We start from the raw sequence: 27,827 nt of genomic DNA on the forward strand, positions 1-27,827 counted from the left end.
TGTTCACAGGGGAAAGCAGAACCTATAATGCTGCATTTCCGACTGAATAACTGTTGACGTGCCAGGTGATGGAGCACCGGCAGAATATTCAGCATACCGAGGACAACCAGATTTTTATGCAACGTACAAATTTATCGCAGCAATAATGCTGATGAGCCCGCCGGAAGAGTGAAAAAATGCAGCACTGCGGAATGCATCGATAGAGCAATCAGAAAGGCACCTTACCTCGCAAAAACTGTTCTTCGTCGGAACAAAGTTCTTTCGGCCAATGTTGTGCAGCCCCTGCGTCTAGCACAAGCCGTCACGCTTTGCTTGTGGTATAAAAAATGCACAGCCATCTTCAGGCTTCTTGCGGCAGTTATATGCGCTACAGCACGGCATAACGCTAGCACAGCACCGCAGGAAATGCAGCGTGCAACGTTCGCTGCACCGAGCCAGTCAAGCTGAGGAGAAAAATGGCGCCAATGAAAAAGAAAAACACAAGCAAAACACAAGATACGCTCGTTTCCAAGGGCAACGGCAGGGAGACCAATCGTCGTGCAGAAAACCGGTCGCAAAACCGGTTCCCACGGAGGTCACGCGGCGGCGGCAGAGTTCAAAGAGTGGCAGTACTTTCCAATTATGAAGAGACCCTCTAACCAGCGCCTCCTCTCTGTTCTAAGACTCCGCACGCGAGCGGCACATGCGCCGCCGATAGTCACGCGGCACGGGTTTAAGAACCTTGTTTTGAAGTTAATGTTTGTCCCCGTCTCATGTTGTCCTGTTGATACTGCATCACACTATACAGCGCTACAACATATTACAACATACAGCATCTAGGTATTACTCTGCTGCTTTCGCAGTGAAATAGGGGGGGGGGGGGGGAGGGGGGGCCTACCTGTTGCATGATTACGTATTTATGCTCATACCTTCATCATGTATACACCAATCACCCGTTTGCTATAATATGAAATCTTTTTTTCCCGTTGTATTAACAGGAGGTGTCGCCCTTACAGTCATTGACTGTGAGACCTCTTTCTAATATATTTTATACCTAAATGTATTTATGTATTTTTCACTGAATTGCTTAAACATCAATGAGGGGGCACGCTCTTGGTGTGTGCACCCAGCAAGATAGTATAAAGCCGCCTAGATTTTCCAGTAGGAACTGGAAGTAGACTGACGTGATGCTCGAGGTTGGCTAAACATAACCTAGCCGATTAGTCGTGCAACATCCCGAAACCGACATGCCTAAAGCAATTGCCATGCGTGCGTAGCCATGGCAAAAATAAAGTATGCATGCATAGCTCTCCCCAAGGCATGTTTAGCTGTTTTATCGCTTCTTTGAGGCAGCATGGCAACATCGGGTGCAAAATACATGATCTCTAGTATTTCGCGCGAATAGACCAACGAACAGTTGCAGGCCTAGTACATGTGTGTCATCTGCTTCAGCTCCGTCTTCATCATTTTTGTGTTCATATATATTTTCTGCAATCTGCCGGCACAGGAAGGAAATGAACACACAGACGCCTTTTTTCTGTATTGATGGTTTAATAGGCAATACAAAAAGCAATGCACTGACGGGTCCTCAAGGTACTAGACCTCAGGAACATAAGCATACGAAGACTTCAACCTATTCATCAACGGCAACTTACAAATCAGTAGAAAAACGCTTAAAGGTAGAAGCATATTATCCACTTCATCCCGAGGGAATACACAAGACGCAATCACGCAAGAGTCAGCTGTACAGCAGAAGGAATAGTGCCTCAGTTCAAGACTAGGAGAACAAGCACTCGGTTTCTGCAGACCGGGTGAAAAGTGCAGCCACTGTTACCACCGCAAATAGGGTCCATTCCACAGGCGTTCAACAAGACCGCACACACACACACTCACACAATTAAGAACCAAAGCCTGAAACGAGGGTATAACTATGTACAGACAATGTGTCCCGTATCACATGCTTGAAGAATTGTTCTAAGCTTTACTGGACGTCTTACAAAACGAAAGTGGCCGATGACTTTCTTTTTTTTATTTATTTTTGTACAGTATGTACAACTGGTACCTGTTGAAAAGGGGCATCAGTCAAATGTTCTACTGTGTGTTTAAAAGGGGTGACTAGCGAGTTGTTGCTCATGACCTACAAGCACCAATAAGCTGCAGTTACTGCCCTTCTTGAGGCAATAAAGTAACAAAAATAAGAGAAGCTCAAGTAAGCATTGCGAATTGGTTGTTTGTGCACTTGATGATCATGTTGAGTACACAATACCAATAAAGATTAACACAATTAACGAGATGCATCAGCAAACAGGTCGGTAGAACACTGGCGTTCTTACGGCGAATTACAGTGTATGACAGTAAGTTAGTGCTAGGTATGAAATTTCATACTAATTAAAATAAAGAGAGAAACATATATAAGCATGAAATGGCAACTTGTGTACTTAGGATGCCCTTCACATTACAGCCCAATACATGAAAATTACCACAATTAACCAACTGCATCGACATACAGGATGTTGGCAAGACATTGGCTTTCCAACAACTACCAGTGCGTGAACAGAAGTAGTGTTATGCACAGAGCTTAACATTAGCAAAACAAAATAGAATATAAGTTATACTTTGCAAGAACCTTGTGAACATGATGCCTCTCCCATTCAGCACACAATACCAATTACAATTATCACCAACCGGCTGCGATACTGAATGGAATGTCGGCCAAACATTGGCCTCCTTTCGATAAATTCCAACATGTGAACAGTAGTAGTGTCAAGCATACAGTTTCCAACTAATGAAATAAAGAACACAGAAACAGAAACATTGCACAAACTGCTTGCTCTTGCACCTTTGTCCCATGCACATCCGCTGCACGAAAATAATTACGGTCATCACAATTAACCAGCTGTGCCAGGAAACGGGATGCTAGCAGAACATCGGCATTGTTGCAGTAAATTTCACTGGGGGAACAGAAGTAGTGCAAGCATTTTCATGCTAAAAATACTCAAGGTATATCTCTAGTGTTTGCATGCATCACCAGTAGTGTTCAGGTAGCATGGATAATGACGGGCAGTACATGGATTTGCCTAAACTTCCTTCCTCTAGCTTCAAGTGTACCTACGACTTCCTAAAATCTTGTTGAAGCTCACAGAGACTACAGAATCTACCATGTCTCTTTTACTGTATTCATGTCATAGCAGAGAAAAATACTTTAGACCACTAAAGGTTATATACCTGTGGTTAATGCTGCTGCCTGAAGGATGTCTACATTTAGGGACACACATGCTTTAGTGTTGTGCTCTGCTTGCATGATAAAATTACATAAGTGAATTAGTTTCGTGGCATGCACACAAAACAGCAGAACCTAACAAAAACAATGAAGCTACAGTGCGGTTTTATAACAAAGCCAGGGGAAATCATAGAAAAATCCACTTACTACTCGAGATTCTAACTGCAGTTGAGCAATCGTAGCACTAGGGGTTGTATTTTCTAATGATCAATCTCATTTGATTTTTTTTTTTTGCTCTTTGTCAATAGCTTGGATGAAGCCACATCGACTTATCGTAAGCATTGCTCATGTGGCATGGCAGATGATAAGAATGGAAAAGGAAACTAAGCATTACAAAATATTGACGCAGGTTTCTGCTTAGCAATGTTATTGTGAAAAAGCTATGCTGCTAGGTGCTCTTCTGGGGGCTTCTGTTGTTATTGGCTGCGAGATCGAGCTGTAGGTGGCAGCCCCGTCACCGCATTAGTGTTTAGGCAGTCTGCTGCACGTTGGAATGTACACTGCGGCATTTCATTGCTGGCGATTTCAGCTGATTGTATGCTAATAAAGCGCACTGACTGCAGTGAAATGGTCATATATTGCCCACCAGTTCAACATTTTTTCTCAAAATGCACAGAACATTCCTATTTTGTGCGATTAAAATGCAAACTGTTATTCATACGGGTGATTGGCATTCAGCCACCTAGTCTGTTTCAGCACTCCCTTGACGTTTCTTGTGCGAGATCTGCTTGCGTTCTGTCTATTCTGTTGGTACTGTTGTTGCACAACTGAGCCAATGCAGCAATTTCGGCTATATATTGAACAGGTTTACCAAAAATCCTGTTAATGCACTAAATGGTAATGTGCACTCTACCTCACAGCTTGTACGCATCACCTTCTTGCTCTCTGTGAAGTCCAGGGCAGTTACTAAGCTCAGTAAACAAGCAATGTCACTGTGAGTGACAGTACGCTTTATGATTGCCATGTTGATCTACACGATGTTATTTTTATCTCAGTAACAATAAAAACATAGCATTTATGAACAAATAGAGAAAGAGAAATAAAAAGAACAGGCGGGGTTACCAGTGCAAGACGGTGGCACGAAAACTTCAAATTATATTAAGAGCCAAAATATTGTTGTTTCCTTTATTGAAGCAACTAACGGCTGCTACCTTCAGTGAAGACGTCCCAAGTCTAGCGACTGCCAAGCCACACCTAATTCTCGATCATGTAATACTCACTTTTTGTTTCCCTTTGCTAACACAGATTTAAAACGAGTGCCAGAATTCAGTTACAAGGCCAATTCTTTTGTAGTGGGATCAGAATAACATATAAAAGGACAGCTAAGTACACATAAGGCTGGTCACCTAAGTGACAGTCATGCAATTATATGCCTAAGCTCAAGTGTATCGCAAGAGTTCTTAGACGAGTTATTACATGAGTTTTTAGGGTATCTTTTTCGACATGCTGACAGGTCTACATGCCACAAAGATTACAGAATCATCAACACTTCACGATAAAAGTCGCTAAAGCGCTTCACTCACTTTACCCTACGGCGACTATTTGTATCGCGAAATGTGTTTTTGATGTGCTTGAAAACAAAAAGCGGCAACAAAATTGAAATCATTGTGGAGAACAGAGGGTGTGACGCTGACATATCGCACTCTTGACATGCATTGTCACTGGCCTTATTACAGCGTAAAAGATTACAGTGCAAGGCCAAGTGCTTCAGTATATCATCAAAAAGGCATACCAGCATTTACGTTGTACAAACAGGGCCGAGATAGTAACAATCATTCATAGTGCTCTTTGGACATTCCTGGCCCTTGCGCCATTAAATGCCACGTATCGTTATCATCATAATATACTAACATGGAAGCTGCTTGCCACTTCTGTACCTCCCTCTGAAGAGAGACATTCATCTATCTGTCCACTGATATTTCTTACGTCATCAATGTAAGTTTCGTTTCAACATTACTATGTTCTTAAACAGTTTGACTGAAACATATAAATGTGTTGTTTGATGTTGAATATAAATTTCGCTGAATAAGGCTCCCCAAAAGTTGCTGCTGCCTCTACAGTTGGTTAATTGCACCCCACTACTTTTCTCAGATCTTAGAATGAGGGTGAAACATTAAAAAAGCTTTGCAAATTTAAATATCTAAATATATCTAGGGGCTGTACCATTCGATTCGACCAGTTAATCATGTACAGTCTTTGCCTTTCAACACAGCCTGTCTAACTCATTGAAGTCTTTATAGAAAGAAAAACATGCATGTGAATGCCAATACAAAGCAGTGTAGCTACCCTGATCAACTTGATACATAATCTCTTGAGTTTCCACAACCAAAACATCCTTTTAGAACACCACCAACAACAACAAAAAAAAAAACTTTTGATGCAGCTGCATATAATCCTGCAGCCAAATCATCGAAATCTGGAAAATGAAAAGCCATTCGATATATGGATGCCCAAAAACAAAACACATGGAGCATCAGGCATGCATATATAGTATATATACTATTTATCTGTGCCTGCACGGAAAGCAGGTACATATTGCAAATTGGAGATAATCAAAGTTCCTTGAGCAAGCTTGTCCGCACAATACTTATACACACGGAAGTGTTTAGTCTAACGACGATGACTTGTTTTCTAACTCTTGTTAGTGCAATTGCCAACAGTGCAACATGTGCACTGTATTGTATGAACTTCTAGCATAATGTGTTGTGGAAGGTCATGTGCAGCTCTGATTTACCTATGTTTAACAAATATATTTGTATGTATTGAACCTAGAAGAAGGTGAACCTAAATTTAAGAGATGTGCACACTGAATGACGTTTGCACTAAGAGGTTTGTATTGAGCTTGAAAGGACGGTTAGCGTGATCTATTGACAGTCTAATATCTCAAAACATATTGCAATAATTCTTACAGTGTAGCAAGTTGCCAACAAGTATGGCAGCTTTGATTTATCTTATATTTAACAATTTATTTATACGCACTGAACCTAAACCTACAGGATGTGCATACCGGATAACGTTTGCACCTTAACAGATTTGTATTAGTATAACCCTAAAAAAATCACTACCAGGATACTTCCACACAGATCACATCAACAGTACCTTTCAAGCGAAAGCATGAACTGTGCACTGCCATGTATATGACATTCACTGCATTTTGAAGGCAGGCTTGCTCATGGAATTTTGCAACATCTTCTATAAGAGCCCAACTACCACTGCAAAGAGCACAGAATGCGCCACACCGAAAATATCAACAGAAGTTGTGTAAAAAAGTCAAATCTTTATCTCCCATAATCTTCACCGCCCGTTTCCCACTGAGGCTGACAGCCAGGGTGACTAAGAGACTGTCCCTCTAACTGGAAGGAATATGGTTGAAGTACTAATGCAGATCGGTATGTCGACAAGCCCACAGACTGCGGCTTCGTATAAAACAGGGTGTTCTTCTTTTCATACACTGATGGCAAAAGAAGCCCACAAACAAGCAGACAGCACATGCGGGCATTCACACCAAGCCACAAGGACGCGGATGACACGGAACCATCAGCACCAGGACGAATGTACACTTTAAGTAGTTAGAACGACAACGGCTGAAACTATCTGCTGTCGAAACAAGTGCAAACACTGTGAACAAAATCAAATTCCAGTTCATGCATTTGGGCTGACAGTTATGACGCGAAAAAAAAGAGACCTAAGAAAGCGATGCACTTTGAAAAGCAAGTTAACAAAGCACAACAGAGGTACCGCAACAGTAGAACTTTGAATAACAATGCGATTGTTATGCAAAAAGAAAAAAAATATAATGGGTACTGTTGTCATTTGTGACAAAGCATATAGTTGTAACACTGTTGGTCATCACAGACAACGCAGTACGACATAGACACACAGGCGCACACACACACACCCAAAAAAACATGGACACAGCAGAGTTAACTTTGCAGTTGCGGTTGGAAATGGCTTCCCTCCCAATAAACTCAGGTTCAAGGTTCACATGACTTGCGCTACCTTCTCGTTCTGCTAACTAACAAAGCCCGAGAGAGGTGAGAACTCGGCCCATCACATGACAAAGAGAGATGTGGTTCCCAGGTACGGCGACATATTGTCGGGTCACTACGGAGAAAGTACTACAGCAGGTTTTCAACAAAGCACTTAAAAAGTCAATCCACAAGGGTGCCACGAGAAGCAATTTTCTAGGTCCATGGGTCTTGCCCCGTTCGGCGCATTGAGTGAAAGGGTGCAAAGTATGTCTGACCTTTAACCACTGTACCTAAATGTGAGTCGGGTTTTGGCTTACCCCACTGAATATATATACTGTTCTCAGAGAGAATAAGATTGCAGTGGCAGCTGAATCGAAAGGTCCATGCAAGTCGTCTCCTTTGAAGAACAAAGTGAAAGAAGTGAATATACATGTTATTCAAATCACCTTCCCACCTAAATGATATAAATTGACTATTATGTTGACTTTTTTTGTTGACGGCAGTCCGGCAACTGTAGCATTCTGTCAGGGAGTGCTTCCTGTCATAATTGCGTAGCGCACCGGTCGGAATGGTGGCAGAACTTTCAGCAATGCTGACGAGAGTGGTCATGTTTAAAGCAAGCTTGGCTATGCTTCACTGCTGAGCTCTCAAATGCAGTGGGGACAGCATGGCCGCACTCCTCCACGCAGCGTCAACTGGGAGTGATGATCTGTGATGGTAATACAATCGCGATGTCTATGCACCTTGCCTCATTTGCTGAACTGAGCACATGGCTGCTGTCCAGGTGACCAGCACACCCAAGGAGCACAGAACTTAGATTTAATATCATCTTGGTGGACGACAGTCCAGCAGCCACTGCCATCTCCAAAATGCCCCATTGACTGTAGCTTGCATCTAGCAGTGGCAGTAGAATCATGTGAGATCGCTGTGCCTTGCCTGGTTCACTGAAACAAGCAAAAATGTGCAAGATGCATCAAGATGGCCTCCTTTCCCAGGGTGTTAAAAACTTGCTCAGATGTTGACTTTTTCCGTCGATGGCACACCAGAGACCATTGCCGTCTCCCGGAGGGCACTTCCGGCCGTAGTTGCAATGCTTGTCGGAACACCAACCGCCGACGTTCCGGCAATGCTGACAAGACTGGTCAGGTTTGCTGCGAGACTGGGTATGTTTGCCGCTATGCTTCCCGAGTAGAGCGGGGGCACTGCTGCCGAAGCTGAGCTCCTTCGCGTGACCTCGACCAGGAACGGCCCCGAGCAAGCCGCTCCCAGGGACGGCTGCTCTACGATGAACGGTTGCGGCTGCTGCCTCGACGGAGTGGTGCTCAGGATTGTCACACCACTGCTGGGTGTCGTCCCACCGGGCTTGTACACGAGCGAGGACGACACCGTGAGGTTGTTGAGTGAGGTCCTCGTGAAGCTGGTGCTGTTACGGCCGAGGCTGCTTAACGTGCTCCCGCGACCGATGCTGCTCGAAGCCGATGTTCGGCCGACGCTGCGGCTGCCCTGGTCGAGTCCAGCACCGATGCCGCCGCTGTTCCCGCCACCGCCGCCGTTACTGCTCCCAGTTTCTGTCCCCGTGTAGCTCACCGAATGCGAGCCGCTTGAGTGGCTGCGGCGGGCTGTGTTTGCATGAAACAAGAAAAGGCACAGAGAAGTCAGCTGAACAGTTTGGAGTGGTATTCTCGAGCGATCACTTTTTGCAAGAAGCCACATGACTTGGCACCAGACACATTGGCACACGCCGCTGACAGCGTCTCAGGCACTGTGTCAAGCTCGCTATCTTTGCCAAGTGCGAGCAATGCTGTTGGCTGTATACTTCAATGCATGTAGTGCAGACAAGCACATAAATTTCACGAAGGTGGTCATATCCCCTAAAGTGATTGCGCGAAAATACCACCACTGTTCTGAACTGGTACTACTCCTATGGCAGTTCTATGAATCACCATTGAAAGGGACAAATATTATCTGGCCCAAAAGTAGCACCAGAAAGTAGCTGTTAAAGACAAGTTTCCTCTTTTGCAAAACTTTGTTCATCTTGCAAAGAACATTGGCCAAACAACGAATTCCCCTGGGTGAAGCCACCATTTCAAAAAAGGAATTGTCTTTTTTGGGTCAAAGACAAGTATCTTTCTCAAAATGCTCGCCCCAAGCTGAAGTCTCTCTTGTTTGAACACTAATGAACACATCAAAAAATGACCCTATCATTCTGTGACCCTTTTGTGAACCTTGTAGATTGCAACCAGCACAATTTTGTCATTAGAACATCACCCAGAATGAATATATTAGAGCGACACTACGAAGGGGATTTCCACAGCTATTTTCTTGCAGTGGTGAAGGCCAGCATGCAATGGCATGGTTAGTTTCAAATGTCAATCAACGAACAGACAGAGTCCAGAATTTTTGCTTTGAAACGTACTTAATAAAATAAAAAGGTGCCTGGTGTATAGCTCAATCAGATAGATGACCCCTTACTTGCACATTTTTTTTTATCCAGGGTTCCATAACTTTTGTTTCTCATGATGTATTTTATTGGCGCCCTCTTAGAGGTCAGGTGCGAATTTGTACGGCTGCGGCACTGAAAGCCAACGCCGCAGTGCTCCAAAGTAGCCCGCATGCTCGGAACGCAACAGCAAGGCATCATTGCTTCTGTGTTCGAGCAAGGCTATGAGCCAGCAAATAGATGCCTAATACTTGTAAACGGTGTGTGTGCTCGCTTATACAGCGCTGCTGTTTTTGATTTATCAGTTGTCAGATTAACATGCAGCTGTGAAGTAACTTTTTTTTTTGAGAATGTACAATAATGCCCAAATTAAATCAAATCATGATGTTCAACATTCTAAAAGCAATACATGGACTGAAAGGGATGCAATGTAGTGGGGGTTCTCCAGATTAATTTCAACCACATGGGGTTCTTTGACTTGCTCCTAAATCTAAATACTATACCAAGTTGTGCATTCCACCCCCATCAGTATGAGGTTGCCATGCCGAAGAAGTAAACCCATGGCCTAGGCATACGCTAGGCAGCAATACCCCACAGCAACCCGATACCATGACGGGTCAAGAGCAACATCACGTCAAACTTGGAAACAACACAATCCCCCCCCCCCCCCCACAGTGACCCCTACAAGGCAGTTCAAAGATTACAGATGAAATTAGCGAGTAAAAAGAACATTACGTCAAACTTGGAAACAATACAATCCCCCACTTCAACAACAAGCAAACGGACAACCCCCCGGGGCACAGTGACCCCTACAAGGCAGCTTAAAGGGATAGGGACACAAAATCTGAAAATTTCACAAAAATGCTGAAAATGAATCCTCAGTGTGTCATTACACCGAAAAGAAGCAGTCAGCTCATTTTTGAGCCGATGGCTTTATTTTTGGCGTTTTTGTGAGCGCACGCCTCACCGCCCGACCCGCGGGAGTTGGAAGGCATGACGTCACGACACCCCCATCGGATAGCCAGCCGGCCGGCCACGGTCATTCGAAGCGCACCGACGCCGCCATCGCAAGCATGGATTCGAGTTCTGGTGCGTCTACCAGCGATGGGTACACGTCTGAAGTTGAGGACCATTTCAACTTGGCAAGAAATCTTACTGCTTACGGTTACGAGCCTTCCGCGTCAAGCGACGAAGAAGAGCAGGCGGCCGTGGAAGTGCTGGTCAGGTTTTCGCGAACCGTAGCGCGAAGATTTCGCTCTGCACCAGACACTTATGCAAGAATTATTGGTCATTTCCTCGTGTAAATTTTCGGCAGCGGCGTAATCGTGTTGCTTCCGAAGATTTACACCAGCAGTGAAGCAGAATACACTTGGTTATTGCAATATTAACTGTTTTTGTCTGTTTGAGCTCTGCGCCACCAGGTGGCAGCACCATACAGGCCGCTCACGTTTACGATTCCGTCCCAACGCCCGTGTTTACCCGATTACCGGACAAGCTAAAGCTATCTAATAGGCAGGTATCCAAAGTTAACGCACCTTCTCGTCTCTGGGAAACGTGTGCGACGGCGTGTGACGACCGACGATGCTGTTATAACAGCAATGAGTATTTCCTTCAGCCGCGACGAACGCATCAATACCGAGCGACGACCGCGGGAAGCCTCATGTAAGACGCAATACCTGTGTGGAGCGCCGACGAGGATAGTGTTTCAGATGGACCACGTGTGAAGATTGCCGAAAGAGGTTAAACAAACGCTGCAAGGGACCGACACCCCTGCGACAGCTGTGGCCGACCTTGGCCGCGGGTGGGTGTTATGACGTCAAATTTCAGTTTCTGCCGGCGGCCGCTTGAGGCAAGGTGCAACAGAAAATCGAAAAAAAAAATGTTTCTCATTCTTTTTTTCAAAGCAGCTTGGTGTATTCGTCCTTTTCAACAGTTCAACTTTTGTTCTGATGCAGAAAGCCACCCGCCAACTTTTGTGTCCGTATCCCTTTAAAGATTAGAGATTAAATAAGCCTGCCATTTGCATTGGCCCACCGTTGCTGGCCAGCTTCTGAAACAAAATCTGCCTGAAAATTAAACGGACACTAAAGGAAAGTATTAAGTCGAGTTAGATTAACAGAATGTTCGTCTAGAAGTCTATCATCATTTTCTGTACCCCAATTTATCAATTTTTTGCCTAGGAATTCGCCATTGAAGGTCCCACTGCTGCTTCTCAATTTGAACCACTCGCACCAAAGCAGAAGACGACGCAATCTCCACGTGACCACCCTCTATGCCGTTGTTATCTCATTTGTAGACTCTTTATTTAACTCTACATATGAAGTGTACTGCTTGGCGGGTGTAAGTGTTCAGCTTGCGCAAGTCACTCTGTGGCTCTGCTTAGGTTCAGGTTACCAGCTATGGTCCCTTGAGCCTCCGGTAGTCAATTTCCACACGCCGCCTCGGCCGTTGTAAAGAGAGAAATGCCGATCTCAGTGCCATGGCGGCTCTGTGAATCAGAGGTGCTGACGCCACAATAAGAGGTACCAAAGTCAACAACAGATGGCGAATCACTCTGATTTTCTATTTCCGTCATTTCCTCGCTTACAAAAGCTATTTTCATTGTGAATTAAGAATTCGTTATTACAGAAGCCTAATCTTCCAATCTGGCTCGACTTAATATTTACCTTTAGTGTCCGCTTAAGTTCAAGGATTCGTGACCACAATCATTCAAACTCAGGGTCACTGGCTTTCGTTTGTTAATACTCACTCCTGTTCACACTTATATTCACTCAAAACTCACCAGCACTCCCTCCTGACCATAACCATGTCCACGAATTGTCATTCACTAACACTCTATATAATGCCTGTGAAATGAGCGTGCAGCAAGTAGGAGTCGGTGCACTTGTGAGTGACTATGCCAACCTATGTTGCCACCATCACTTCCTGGCTACATACTCGCTGTTTGCAAGCCTACCCTCGGCCATCTTCTGTAGGGCTACCTAACAGTGTGCAAAAGCCTACTTCCTGTATTAAGCATGTCCCTAAAGCACCGCACACGTGCTGTAGAGGTTGCCGGTTTGGCTCCCAGCAGGGGCACATTGTCTGCTCTTCCACTTTATTATCACTCTTCATTCTGTTGAGAATAGGTGGCGTCCAAATCCATGCCCCAGTCACTGGCACCCCCCTCTTTGTGTAACAAACACAAATCTCGGAGGCCATGCTTTTGTTGGCTGCATGCCACGGAAGTGGTTGTGGGAGCCGGAAACACATCACGGACATTTGGTTTTAGACACCACATATAATCAGCATATCGCCAATTTAACTTGCATTCACAATTGCTTCTGCATTTCAGTTAAGGAAAGAACTGTTTCGCCTATGCTTTCCTTGGCTTCATATGGCTGTTATGAAAATGAAGCCCTTGGTTTCCCCAATTCTTATCATTCCCCGTGGTGAGTAAATTCACAACTGGCCAGCACAGTACAGTCAGGAAAAGTCCTTCGTTTAAGGGGGCACATCTCAAGTACACATGTTGATGTATAAGATTATTCAGCAGAACTACACAACCGTCAGTCACGCTGTTTGCTCCACACAACCAAAGTGACAAGGAGAAGATGCAACACAAGTTTTAATGAGGTCTGTGAGTCTAAAACATCTTCAGAGCTGTCCTTTGAATGTGCTTTTCGATTACCTTCGCCATTCCAGAAGACTTGCTGACGAAAAATAAATTCAAAGAATGCTAAGCCTATATTTTGTAAAGAATTCCTTTCATTTTCAATCCTGTTTGCCCTTTGTGATTGGTTCGCATGATGCTGCACCATCCACTATTGCCTGGATCGGCCACTAGACAGAATATCTGATAAGAAATGAAAAAAAAACCTGCTGAAAGGAACGATGACCCTCATCAACATTTCTTTGCGTGGAAATAAGACCAGTGTCCTCACTAGTTAACAGTAGTTAACATAAATTACAGCCGGCTGTCAGTGTTTAAAGACCCAGGGAAAGAAAGCATGCAATGCAGGTAGCAAACTGCATAACTCAATTGATACATCGAAAATGTGATTTATCAACAAAAAATTCATGAGCCATTCCACTCTGTGAGGGTGGATGACCAGCGAAGCTGTTTAGTGCACGACACACAGGTGACGCAGAATTTTGAACGAATGTACGAACGTATTTATTGTCCTAATCGGTGGTAATCGTGACGATACGTACGCACACACATTCGCGTATCACCTCTGTTATTAAACCTGTCCGTCACGTAAGACAGATACACCCCCTTAATCAATGGCTCATACCCCCTTAAACACGACCTCCCCATTAGGACAACAGAAGAGAAGTGAAATTCTATGCTGGAATTATGAGCGGCAACAGAGCCAGCTGTGGAAGAAGATGACGAACACGTGAGCAGTGACACGAGCGCGTTCGCTCCGAGGGGTGCCAACCCTTTCCCCTTGGTCACCTTATCAGGCACACAGTATGTCACAGCACTGCGTCATACATTCACAGAGACACATCGTTTTAGACACAGGTGGCCATTAAACCGAGCTCCGACGCGAGCTACGATATGCGTTTGCTTTTGTTGTTGGCTATTTCACAATAACTTTTTAGGGAGTTTCGGGGGGAAGTTTTCCCGCGTGGACTCCATAAAATCCTGGATCCTAGCCATAGAAAGCTTCACTGTAAAAAAAAAAAAAATTCTGACAGCCATCAAGTACAAATTTGGTGTAGGCAATATAACTTGGAAAAGGCCTGCCACACTATTTAAACTCTGTCATTTAGGACAAATCAAGTTTCTCGTAATAAAATTACGCACGTCCAGCACACATGTTAATCTTTGTGGATCGAAGTTTCTTTGAAGCAGCTACTTAAATGCTAGAAAACTGAATGCGATGCCTACAGTTGTTTTTATTGTCATATATGCAATGCATAATCTCATGCAATGTTTATGTTTATGCACGGTACCAGTCGCAACTTCAATGAGAAGCAATGTTTATGTTTATGCACTACACTGTTCACATCTAAGCCAAGATGCAAAGAGCAGTTCATGCGAATGTCCACTGTGAAACGTCGACGCAGTGATGTTTGGAGAACGAAGGTGGCGGTGTTTCTCAAGGGAAGAGTGGTGAGGACAGATGAATGTCAAGAAGTAGGATGCGAAATGCAAGGGTAAAATGATTTATTTTTAACGTTTGATTCCTGTGTCTATGACATAACGTAACTTGGCGTGCACGTACATGCTCTCACACAAACGTGGTCTCATATGCGCATGCTATGCAAAGTGAGGCACACGGCCATTTGGCAAGACAGCAGTCACGGTCGAGATGATTTGGGAGGGATCACTTTAAAAAACATGCTACTTCCTCAGGATGGCATTTTGCATTGTACAAAATGTGCCTAACAAAGAAACTACTATACATTAAAACGAAGAAAGGCAAAGGCTTCAACAAACAATTCGACAAGCCAGAATAGAAGCTTTTTTTTTTCAGCATTGATATTTTTTAAATAAATTTTGGAAATTCTCAAGTTGAGTTGCGTTTGTGAAACCATATTGCAGTTGTGCATTAAAGGGGCCCTGAAACACCCCTCAGGCTTGATGTAGTAACATAGTCTGCGGGTAGCATACGCTGCTGTGAACACCTCAGTCAAGTTTTGCTATCGTACGCGGTGCGTATGCACTGCGGCTCGTTGAGGACAACCGTGTTTCGCTCACGTTTAGTGCGTCGTAGGCACTATAATCGGAAGTCGTGGCATCTACGTTAACATCCAAAATAAAATTTGAATGCGCGCCACTGCGACATTTCGAAGGTGGAGCGCTGTGGCCCCGTCCCACTCCGTTGTAGCCTTCGCAGTGAAAGGCATCGAGGTAGGAAGGGGAGCACAGCGGAGGCTGTGTTGGATTGCGAATAACTCCGCTTCTGCTGAATGCATTGAAGTACTTTTTGGGGAAAAGTATTTCAGAATTAGCCTATTTTCAATTCGAATGCCTTTCTCCACTTAACAAAAAGTGGTTCAGGGCCCCTTTAATGGGTGTAAGCAATTTTATTAAATTTTTTTGCTGCGTTTCCTTTTTATGTTGTGATAAGACATGTCGCCACATACCAGGTGGTAGTATTTCTTCTTTATATATCCTTGAACCCGTACTAGCCTCTGTGGCTATGGGTCCAATCAAAAGAGAAATATCTGTCAGTTTTTTACAAGAATGTGAACAAGCTTCATCAAACTTCCAGCCTTGCTCTCGAGGTATATCTTCCACTGAGCAATGAACTTCACTCTGTGAACTGCCATCTAACAAAACCTAGACACACACACATGCAACAAAAGATTTTGTTTAAGCAAGGACGCTGAAATTTACACAAAGAAGTGATTGCTCTCACTCCTTTAGCTATGATGAGTGGCAACCCGACTAGTACCTAAAACTGCCTTATATGTAAGCTTACACGCACAATCACCTGCTGTATACATGCAATGATGGTGCAGGCCGTGTGTAGCATCATGTTCATTGCTGTCAATTCTAATCGCGTGCACAGCTCGAGTTGAAAGAAGAAAATAGATTCTGTTCTCTGCTCAAAACTTGGGTCGAATGCAGATGCTTGGCTGCGACGATAATGGCGCAGGGTGAGAACTCGTGGTGACGAAGACGACGCTAGACACCATGGACCCGTTACACAAAATGTTTGTCTCCCTCGTACATGCAAGCAAGCAACCTTAAAGGGCCCCTCACCAGGCCCCATCGTAAATATTGGTTATAGAAAAATTACGCAGATCCAACACACATTTTGGAATATAAGTGATGCAAGAAAATATTCCACGAAGTACCTAATGAAACACATTAAATTCAACTTGTCACAGATAATTACAGCAGACGAGAGGGCATTGTGGCGAAACCATAGAAAGGTACATTTTTACATACATTTTAAATGCATACATACATAGGTACATACGTTTTTAAATGATTCAACCACTTCTTGGCCAATGAGGCTTGTGAGTATGTGGGTACGTGCCACATACCCAGCACTGCCACTGCCACCACAGTGCCATCACGATATCAATGTGCATGTGCGGCTCTCACGTTGATGGTTAGGTATCCAGAGACATGCAGTTCCTTTGGCTGCCAAAGTGACAAAGCCAAACGGACACACCGTCATACATCACCACTCAATTGGCTGTAATGGAAGTCGAATATGCATGTGTGCCGTGCGAGCGCTCTCGCATAGCTTAAGACAATCATCGCAGATGGGTTTTGCAGCATATTTTTTGTTTTGTCTACCTTCTTCTTGGTGCATGGTGAACTTACACAAGCTCTGCATTTCGCGGGAATCCACGAGTTGTTCTCGCTACTGCTGGCCACTTGTGTGCTGCACATGGCACACGTGTGTCACATAGAAGCACTACGCGTAATGTCATCTTATGCGCGGCTGGAATGCCTCCTTTGAAGAAATGAGTGCACGGGCTTTTGAACGAATGCAGTGGAGCCTCGTTACAACGAAGCCACATCGAACATGAAGGTACCTTGGTTATATCCAATATTCGTTATATGCAAGTATTCGTAACATGGCGATTTCGGCGAGGAACTTTTTAGATTTACTTAGTTTTATCTGATAATTCGTTACTGCCGTGTTTGCTCATCCATGTGTTGAGTTTGAGTTTACTTGGCGGCTCTCGCGGCATACGTCAGCGTAATGCTTTGCAGACACGATCGTCCCCACATGATCTACACACTCCAACTGTCTGTTTGGAATGCCTACTAAACCTGGTGATGGGGCCCCTTTAGTGGATCAAAATTGAAAAGAAAAAAACAAAAGAAGCCCTATTTCTCGCTTCTGCACTAATGAACTTGAGACTTGCCTGCCAGGTTGAACTCTGCCTCCACAAACCTTCCAATTCACCTACAAGGAGGAAAACAGAAGGGGCGACAGCAGACGGTACTACACGCTGTCTTCGACTTGGTTGACAAACTGGTATCGCACGCTGCCCGAGATGCCTGGGATGAGCCAGAAATGCACGCGGAAGACGTGCGTACGAGCCAATGAACACACACGTCAAACGGCGGTCAGCGCAAGATGTCTATAACGGTGCGTGGTACAACGAAGCGTACTAAAGAAGCGTTGCTTGTCTGGCAACAAGCGGGACATGAAAAACTTACGTACACACCTGCAGAAGGAGAGAAGAAATATGCGACAAAGTGTATATAAAAAAAGTAGAAGGAAGAAGTCGAAGCGTACAAAAGCGTGACAACACAGTGCACCAGAAAGACGCGAGAGCCACTCAACTTACCTCTCGAAATACTTCCAGACAGGGAGCCCGCCATGGTGTAGTCAAAGATGTTGTCGTCCTGAATGGCTGTGCCACCGCTCGAACAGCCCTCACCGCATCTTATCTTGAGGCTACCAAATAAAAAGAAGCGCAGTGGGAAATGCTTGCAATAAAGAATCAAACTATTTAATAAACGGTCTCAGTAGAATGAATGGTGTACCATATATGATACTGATAAAGCAACTTCTTCTAGCATAACGGAATCAAAACAGAAAGATAATCATGCATATTTACCCGGAATCTGTGTCCTCTCTAGCAAGGAATGCATAAGTGACATTAGCACCGGAAGTAAATTTTGAGCTCTCCTTTCTTTAAAAAATGTATGGCAGCAGCTTGTCACACAACATGCAATACGTTAAAAAATAAACGGGTTATTTTCACATGTTATATGCTTGAAAACGGCCCACAAGACTACCAGGGTGTTTTCTATCTGTTTATCAGCTACTGTAATGTTTTGACCGAGAAGGACATTACGGTGGCTCTGTGAGGCAAGCATTAATTGTGGTATCACATATGATACACAGGGTTCGTACAGGTTTCCAAGGCAAAAATTCAAGGATATTCCAGGACTTTCCAGGACCTGTCACAGGTTTTTCAAGGACTCAAAGCGGCATCCAAAGTAGGATTTCTTTACTCTAACATTTCCAAAAATGACTAGTCTTATTGCACTTACAGTAAATAAATGTATATCACAATTATTATAAAATGTCTAGCCTTGATAACTTCTCAAGATCACAACACAAAATGAATGCTTACAACAGCGGCTGAGATTTCTCAGTGTAGGCTGGGTAAAATTCACCAAACATATTCAAAACATTCAGCATAGAGTTATTGCGCTAAAATAAAAAGAAATAAATGTATATTCCAATCATGTTAATATTGTGTAGCCTTGATCACTTTGCAAGTTCACAACAATACCGAAGAAAAAAAAGTACACAAAACACACCGAATACTCCCAACAGCTACACTGACTTCTCCAGTATTAACTGGGCAAGTTAACCGAACATTTCCAAACCATTCAGTGTAGTCTTGCTACACATCCATTATATTATAAAAAAATAGATGTACAGTATATTGCCATTTTGTAAAACATGTCTTGTCTTGATCATTTCTCAAGTCCGCAATATTAAAAGTTAACACAACAAACACTCACAACGGCTCTCAAGCTTCTGCAGTATTGGCTGGGTTGGTTCATCAAACATTTCCAAAACATTCAGCATAATGTTATTGCACTTATATTATCATAAATAATATAATAACAAACCTCCACCCGAAGGCACAAAGGCACTGAGCATCAGTGGTAAAGTTGCTCCACTATAGCTAGCTCTCTTTAGCTTCACCTCGCACGCAAGAGGGAAAGTGGGAAAAGGCAGACCGCCGGGCGAGGAGTGAAACAAACAATAGGATGAGGAAAGCAGCGTAAACACTGCCAGCCGAGCCAGCACCCAAGCGCGGTACGCATCTCTCATTCCGTTCACGGTTTGACGCGGTGAAGCCTTTTATTTTTTCCCGCAGTTCTGCAAAACGGAAGCGTGTGTGCTCGTGCCAGCATATTGCTTCTGAAATGGGGAGTATGTCAGATTGATGCCGATCTATCACAGAAAGGAGGTCGCAATGTCGATATCAGAGTGCATTGCTCACGAAATTCAAGGATTTTCAAGGAAGGAAAAAAATTCCAGGACTTTCAAGGGCCTTGAAAATGCACTTTTCAATTTCAAGGGTTTTCAAGGATTTCAAGGACCTGTACGCACCCTGGATACAGCATGCATTTATTGGTTGTTCTTTGAAGGAGAGCTGAGATTGGCTTCCTCCCTCATCAAAGAACACAATTGATGGCAAATTATGTTTGTGCAAGCTGTACTTTTTCTAAGAACAATTACTGGTGATGAATAAGCCAGAAAATGAAAATACCAGCAGTCATTACAATGAAGATAGTGTGGTGCCTGCCGTGTTCCAAGAGCTAACAATAGCAGCAACCAATAACGCTTTTGAGGAAGAGAAAAAAATGTTTTGTTTTGGCTTGAATCAAGCTCCTAATGACTTCGCAAAGCCAAAATTGGAATAAAACCAAGGTCTATAAATGATCCTGCCCAAATATTGAAGCTATCAATTAGTCAGTACATCAAAGATGATGTCATAAAATTTTAAAGGAACTTGTACTAGCTGGAGCTACGATAAACACACTCCTTAGTTTGCAGCAATATTTCAAGTTTTTTCAGTGTTCCTGATATTTTTTACAAGTTATCTGGCATTCAAATGTCCATCTGCATGGCCATAAACTATACGCATAACTACTTGCTATATCATCTATTTGATATGCGACAACTCTGTCTCATAAAATTGCAACCAGGCATTTGTTTAGAAAAGTTTAATTTCTTTAAGACATATCTGGCCTAAACAAAGGCTTGTCTAATTTTTTTTTGCAAGAAAATAAAGATTAGTCAATGCAGTAAGGGGTTAAAGAAGAGCTAAAGGCAAATTGGCTATACTTGCCTATTAAGTCAGACTAAAGTGATTGATTAGGCTAATAGTGTATCAATCTGGAAAACTCGATAATTTATATTTAAATGTGCAAAAGAATGCTATAGACAGGACAGAAGCGAAAGGGACACCTACAAGACACACAGCGTAACTTACAACTGAGGTGGCTTCCAACAGCTTACTTTTTAAAGTTAAATATAAATTTCATAGATTATGGCTTCGATGTGCTCTAAGTAGAACTTTTGCCATGAACAGAATAAAATTATGTATATAATATAAACGTAAAACTTGTGCCACCACTTACAAAATCTGGCCCCTGTTCCCAGGACGTGTAATGTGTCCCGCTTATAGATGGTAAACTGTTGCCAACCACCGATAGTACAAATGTTAGCTACTTCTTTCTGGGGTTTTACGTGCCAAAACCAGTTCTGATTATGAGGCCCGCCGTAGTGGAGGGCTCCGGATTAATTTTGACCACCTGGAGTTCTTCAGCATGCACTACAACGTAAGCATATGGGCGTTTTCACATTTTGCCTTCATCAAATGTTAGCTACACTCCATTTCAACGTACAGTATGGACCACTCATAACGTAACCTCTTATAGTGCAGGACCGGATATAATACGGTCTTTTCAGACTCCCCTTTTTTCCCATAGCACTCTATGTATACGCTTATCGCTTATAGTGCAGTTACGGGACATGAAATACCGGATACAGTGCAGCTGCCTGGAAGTTTGGCAGTCAACCTAGACGGCAAACGCTCCCCTCAAGCCACAAATACTGTATTTACTCGAATCTAACGCACACTTTTTTTCCAAAAAACAGGTACAATAATTGTGCACGCGTTAGAATCCAGTACGACCCTAAATCAGCGTTACCCTATAGCCATCGGCATTTCAAAATGTCCGCCTCGCACATGCGTCGAGCCTTGCTACTCTCGAGCCTAGCTACCGCAGCTTCCTCCATGTGCTGCAGTACACGTGCTTAGGCAATAGTCTACCGTCTGTCTTTACATTCTCTGCATCTGCTCTATCAGCATAAAGTACCGAGTTCATCATGGTGCCATATTTAAAAGGAAAGTAATCATGTGTGCGGAGACGGACGGAAATCGGGCCGCATCACAGGCGTTCGGAGAATCCGAAACTTGCGTTCGGGACAGGCGCAATCAGAAGGAGAGGATTTTCGCCAGCAAAGAAATGTAGAATGGTTTCAGTGGACCGAAGTAGGACGTAATCTGCGATGATACACTTCGGCGATACGATGGCCTTGGCCCTATCTTGAAAGCAATCTGCAACGGGGAAAGTCCGCCACGCGCCGTGTTTTCGCCGCTTATTGGTCGTGTTGAAGCGAGACGCATGATAGCACGAAGGTCAATTCACTCGCCGCGCTTCGTCACTCAAGTGTTTTGACAGTTCGTTTCCACGGTCAACGAGCGAGATGTGTTCATGTTTGCTTGTGCACGCGTGACACCGTGCTTGTTAATTTATTTAGTAAGCAAATACGGAACCTAGAGCACGGTGACAGCGACGGCAGAAATCCACCTGGAGTGTCCATTATCGCAATAAAATAGTTGTTTTGGTTATAGTGCGGTACCGCTTATAGTGCGGATATTCACGACTCCGGCGACTTACGTTATAAGCGGTCTAAACTGTACAAGAAAACGCAGTTTAGTCAACCTTGTCGGATTCGTGGGCAATCTGATCTGTATGTATGGACAGCAAGCACGACATGCACGAAAAGCGACGTGCGTGACCGTCGGCCAACTCCTCACTCCAACACGTTTTATCATTCCATTACCAGCTGCGCCGCCGTTCGCATCATGCCGCCTCGAGGGAAATATCACACTCTTTCCGTAAAGGAGAACTTGACTGCAAAAGAAGTTGAAGAAGACTTCAGTAGCACTGAAATATGGAATACCGAAGAGCATGCTGACAACCATCACGAAAGTGAAGGACAATGCAAACTGAATGCAGCACAGCACGCCTCCAGGGCGGAGGCATGCACCGGTGCGATATCAGATGCCATGACGGCATCACTCTCGTTTTTGCACAACTGTCCGGCGACACCATGTGCATTACGCTTGTTTCAACAATTTGGAATGACCACCTATCTTTCCACTATGGGACCAACAGCAGCTCAAGCATTCCTGTCGACGCGGCCCGAGTCTACAAGAACGCTGCACCACGCGCTGGCGCCACGCAATGTTCCAACGGGTCGGCGGTTATGTACTACGCCGTTACCAGGCAATCACAGTTCGGCGGCGCTTCGTTTACGCGTTGCCGATTGCTGATAGCAGTTCGTGGTGACGTTTTACCTTTTGAACATTGCATTTTTAAATTTCTTTTTTTGCCCGAAGCGATGTAGATAACGTAATTTTACGGCTCTTGCGTGGCTGACGTGCAGTCGTAATGCCGAGACCATCATGTCCGAGACCTTCGCAGAATGGCGGCATGGCGCAGTAGTTTTCGAAGTTTACGCTTTCGGCCAACTAGAACACTTCGCTCTCGTGTGCAGAATATAGTCATGTTCCACTGGTAGTGAAATATATAACAAACTCGAATAGAAAATCGCGGCAGCGCTTGCAGTTTTTACATGACAAGTGATCGGAACCGGGCGCCGTTTTGAAAGAGCTTCACGACACCACACTTCGTTCTTTAGATGGACATTTCTAACGGAAGTTTGCAGCTAGGTGCGGGAACGCACCGGGAACAAAAATGACACAGAAAATCTGGTTTTTGGACCAAAGTGCTGCCGAATTGTAACTACTGATGCCAGCTTATGTGCAGTTAATTTTTAAGCATATTTAAGGGCGAGTCCATATATAACGAACTACTAATATAACGACCACTTTTCACGGAACTATCGAGTTAGTTATAAATGGGTTCGAATGTCTTATTGAATATATGTGAATTTTTCATTACAACAAAAGTTGGTATGTTGCCCCGAGTCATATACATGGGAAGTTCTGATAATTCAAACAAAACTTTTGATAATTCAAACAAAATCCTGGGGTCGCCTCGAGTTTGAGTTATCATGAGTCTACTGTACTTACAAATTGCACTACCTGCACTGAAGAAAAATAAGTTTTTTTTTCCTTGCTTTATTTCTTTTGTTACATCGAGAATTGATTCGATTAGATTATTTCACTATTTGCACACCTCTAGTAACATGAGGCCAAATTCCCAAAGCTTTCCATTTCCAAATTCTCATTGCCATTGGCCCAGCCTCTGCCTTCTCTAATAATATGTCCAACATCATGACTGCTGACATCTGGTCTTGTGAAGAGCTTTGGCTTAAGAACGCTTCAGAGAATATAGACCCTGACCTTACTAACTGATTCAGCGTTTGCTGCAAGTGTTTTTCCAAGCTCTCAAATCTCCCTTAAACGATTCAAATGACACTGACCGGTTCCAGAACCCGAGGAGGGCACCACCGAACCGCGAAATGCTGAGGGGTCCCCCAATTAGTCCACACAGCTGCTCCGACGTCTCCAGGAATGACGTCGTCAGCGGCGACACGTAGATGGGGTAGCCGATGGGCTGGTCGCATGACGAGTTGATGATGTTGCGCAGTGCCTGGCGGGCGTTCTGGATGCTGCCGCGCTCTGGGTTGCGATTCCGCAGGTAAACCAGCTCCTGCTGCTGTCCCGCCCACAGACCACGCACACACTCACGGTTGACCTTGATCACCCGAAAGCTGAGCTGCCTCTTGTTCAGCATGATGATCTTGTAGTCATCCGAGCTGTCGTCAAAGACGTGCCTGCGTTGTGAGGAACCAGAGCATGGGGGTGTTGGAGCATCGTGCCAGGCAGCAAGGCCTAAATGGCTTAGTGGCAGATGCCTTAATTACACCAATCACATTCCAATTGCACACATGACAGTTTGAAGGCCACTTAAGGGACCCGTAACCACTTTTTACCAAAGTGGAGAAAGGCATTTCAAGTGAAAAAAGGCCATTTCAGAAATACTTTGCCGCAAAAAGTATTACAATGCGTTCAGCAGAAGTGGAGTTACTGGCAATCAAACACGGCCTCTGCTGTGCTCCCGTTACTTCTTCAATGCCTTGCAATGCGAAGGCTACGGCGGAGTGGGGCATAGCCACAACGCTCTGCCTTCTAAATGTCACTGTGGCGCGAAGTTCAAATTTCATTTTGGATGTTAATGACGCCATGACTAACAATTTTATGCAAGCCAAATGCGGTTGTCCTCAGCATGCCACAGTGCACTTTGCCAGTGGACTCGTGTCAGCAGCCCGCGGCGGTCGTGATATCTACGCTACATAGCTGACCACAGCTACCAATAGCAGCTGCGTATGGGAATCCGCTTTATTACGAAATAAAGCGTCCAGAAAATAGTGAGGAACATGGCTTCTGTTGAAAAGACAATGTTTGAAAGAAAGGTGACTTTGCGCTCCGCTTGAGAGCTCCATGCACCCCGTAGTTGGCTGTGATGTTCACAACAGCGTATGCTATCCGCGGACTATGTTATTTCACTAAGCCCGAGAGGTGGTTCAGGGCCCCTTTAAAGCTTGAAAGAAGAATGTAGACTGCGTGTTACACATATAATTATCATCATCACCAGGCTTACGTTATGTCTATTGGAGGAAAAGGGCTGTCCCAACAATCTCCAATTACAGTGGAACCTCGTTGATACAATTCTGCACAGTACGTTTTTCGGGATAATACATTTCTTTTTCATTTCCCGATAATACGACTTGGTTGGATAATACGTTGGAGGATACGATTTTTGGATGATATGCTTTATTTTCTCGTTCCCGTGAAGATTGTATCAACAAGATTCCACTGTATTGCTGTCTCGCGTCAGCTGGCACCAGCCTATGCCTGCAAATGGCGTAACTTTATCACACTGCCTAAGTCTTTGGCTTCATAGACTACATTTTCCTTTCCTTGAGACCTGTCCTGTTACTCTAATCTCTTACTCTAATCCCGCGTTATCTGCTGTATGCATTGCATACATCGCCTACTGAACTAAGTTTCTCAGCTAGAGTGTGGATGCCCATGTTTGCTCTTTTATTGCCAGCACTGTCTTCCCGTGTCTTTAAGTTATGCCTATCATTGTATCTTCCATTGCTAAGTGTGCGGTTCCTAGGTTCTTCTCAAGCTTCTTTGTTATCCTAGTGCACCTAGCATACAAAGCCTATAAGTACAGCCAACTACATAAGTTTTCAAAGCACAGAATTGGCGAAAAAAATTTAATTTACCAGCCATCTTGTCCCACAGGCGGGTATTTCTGTCAGCAATAAATTGGTAACAGGCGGACATACTATTCTCTCCATATTATTACTATATCATCGAAAGATGTTCAAGGGACGAGCCGCCGCGAGAAAGACGAAGTGTGTCTGTGCTCTTGGTGCGAGCGAGTGTGGGCCTGGCTGTCTGGCTCCAGTGTAAATAGCCTGTAAATAGCCTCTTTCGTCTGTGTCCTTCCACACGTAACATTCTGGTGGAGGTTAGCGATCCCCGTCCTCGCCACGGAACTCCGAAGTGGTCGGTACGTCGAGCTTGTCACCATGCCCCCCGGTGACGAGACCGCCTCTGCAACGGCTTCGGGTCATCCGATTACTCCTATCGTCACGGTTGCCCAACATCGCGACCCTGGTGTGTTCTCTGGCCTGGAGGGACAGGACATTGACGACTGAATCAAGCTATATGAACACGCCAGTGCTAATAACAGGTGGGACCCAACGATTATGCTCGCCTATGTGATCTTTTATTTCGGCGGCACCCCACACGTGTGGCACCAAACACATGACGACGAGATAACAAGTTGGGACACTTTCAAAGAAAAGCTACGGGAACTGTTCGGCGACCTTATTGGGCGCAAGGTTGCCGCGAGAAAGGCTCTAGCATCTCGTGTTCAGACCTCTACAGAGCCGTACGTTTCGTACATACTCGACGTCTTGGCTCTCTGCCGCAAAGCTGACGATGGTATGTCTGAAGCAGATAAAGTAGCCCATGTGTTAAAAGACATTGCCGACGACGCTTTCAATTTGCTTGTTTTCGGCAATGTCTCGACTATCGACGCCATCATAAAAGAATGCCGTCGCCTTGAACATGCTAAGAGCCGCCGTATCACACCCCACATCACGCGGCTACCCAACACTGCTGCTACGTCGACTTGTGAGGGTCGACCGCGTCAGGCCACCACCTGTGACGACGTGACCCGTATTGTTCGCCGCGAGCTCGAGGCCACCTGTTCCCCAGCTTTCTCCGCGACGCCTCCCGATCCGCCAGCTACCACGATTGCGATGATTCAGGCCGTCGTAAGACAGGAATTTGAGAACATGGGTCTGACCTCCGTGTGTTCGACGTCTCAACCTAGCGTTCCCCAGTTCTCTTGCTGCCCTCCTCGCCCTTGGCAATCCTTTTCTGCCACATCTCGCCGCAACCCGTCCGAATGGTGTACCCCTGATGACAGGCCGATCTGCTTCCACTGCTGTCGCATCGGCCACGTTGCTCGTCACTGCCGCAACCGATGGCCACCTCCTCCTCGGACATACGCCGCCGCTTATTCCTGCACCTTTGGACCTTCTGCTCCCTATGCCACCAACCATGAACCCACTGCCGCTGATGCCCCTGCTCCGAACCTTCGCTACAGTCGCTCGCCCTCACCTCGACGCCATCAGTCTCGTTCGCCCCAACCCTGTCGCTTTTCTTCGCCGCCTATCGCCTCCCGGATGCCGCCGGAAAACTAGGCACTGCAGCTTCTGGAGGTGAAGCTGCGTGGTCGACCCTGCCCTCAAATCCTCTGCTCACGTTGCCTACGAACGAAAACCTTCTTGACGTTGACGGCTATCCTGTCATTGCTCTGATCGATACAGGGGCCCACATTTCAATCATGTCCGAATATTCGCTACAGTCGCTCGCCCTCACCTTGACGCCATCAGTCTCGTTCACCCCAACCCTGTCGCTTTTCTTCGCCGCCTATCGCCTCCCGGATGCCGCCGGAAAACTAGGCACTGCAGCTTCTGGAGGTGAAGCTGCGTGGTCGACCCTGCCCTCAAATCCTCTGCTCACGTTGCCTACGAACGAAAACCTTCTTGACGTTGACGTCGACGGCTATCCTGTCACTGCTCTGATCGATACAGGGGCCCACATTTCAATCATGAGTGCTGCCTTCCGACGACGACTCAGAAAGCTCCTCACCCCAGCGTGGGCACGCGTCGTCCGCGTTGCGGATGGTGGTACTGTCCCTATCGTCGGCATGTGTACGGCACGTGTCAGCATTGCCGGCCGCCACACTCCTGTCCTCTTCACCGTGCTTGCTCATTGCCCCCACGACCTAATTCTCGAACTCGATTTTCTTTCTGCGCATTCTGCCCTTATTGACTGCTCTGCCAGTACCCTTCGCCTTGAGTTGCCG

At 45.0% G+C, this 27,827-nt stretch overlaps 1 protein-coding gene across 1 annotated transcript in view; it reads right to left on the bottom strand.

Annotated features, from left to right (window-relative positions):
* Nucleotides 1-1,510: 1,510 nt before the first annotated feature.
* The window catches only part of LOC119463330 (pecanex-like protein 1), a 232,277-nt gene continuing 205,960 nt past the window's right edge, over nucleotides 1,511-27,827 (bottom strand). Inside the window, 3 exon segments of the mRNA XM_049656513.1 lie at nucleotides 1,511-8,849; nucleotides 17,927-18,036; nucleotides 23,851-24,204. Of these exon segments, the coding sequence (XP_049512470.1) occupies nucleotides 8,242-8,849; nucleotides 17,927-18,036; nucleotides 23,851-24,204 (1,072 nt within the window). The 3' untranslated portion in view covers nucleotides 1,511-8,241.

Source organism: Dermacentor silvarum, chromosome 9, assembly GCF_013339745.2.
Source record: "Dermacentor silvarum isolate Dsil-2018 chromosome 9, BIME_Dsil_1.4, whole genome shotgun sequence".
Classification (NCBI taxonomy): Eukaryota; Metazoa; Arthropoda; class Arachnida; order Ixodida; family Ixodidae; genus Dermacentor; species Dermacentor silvarum.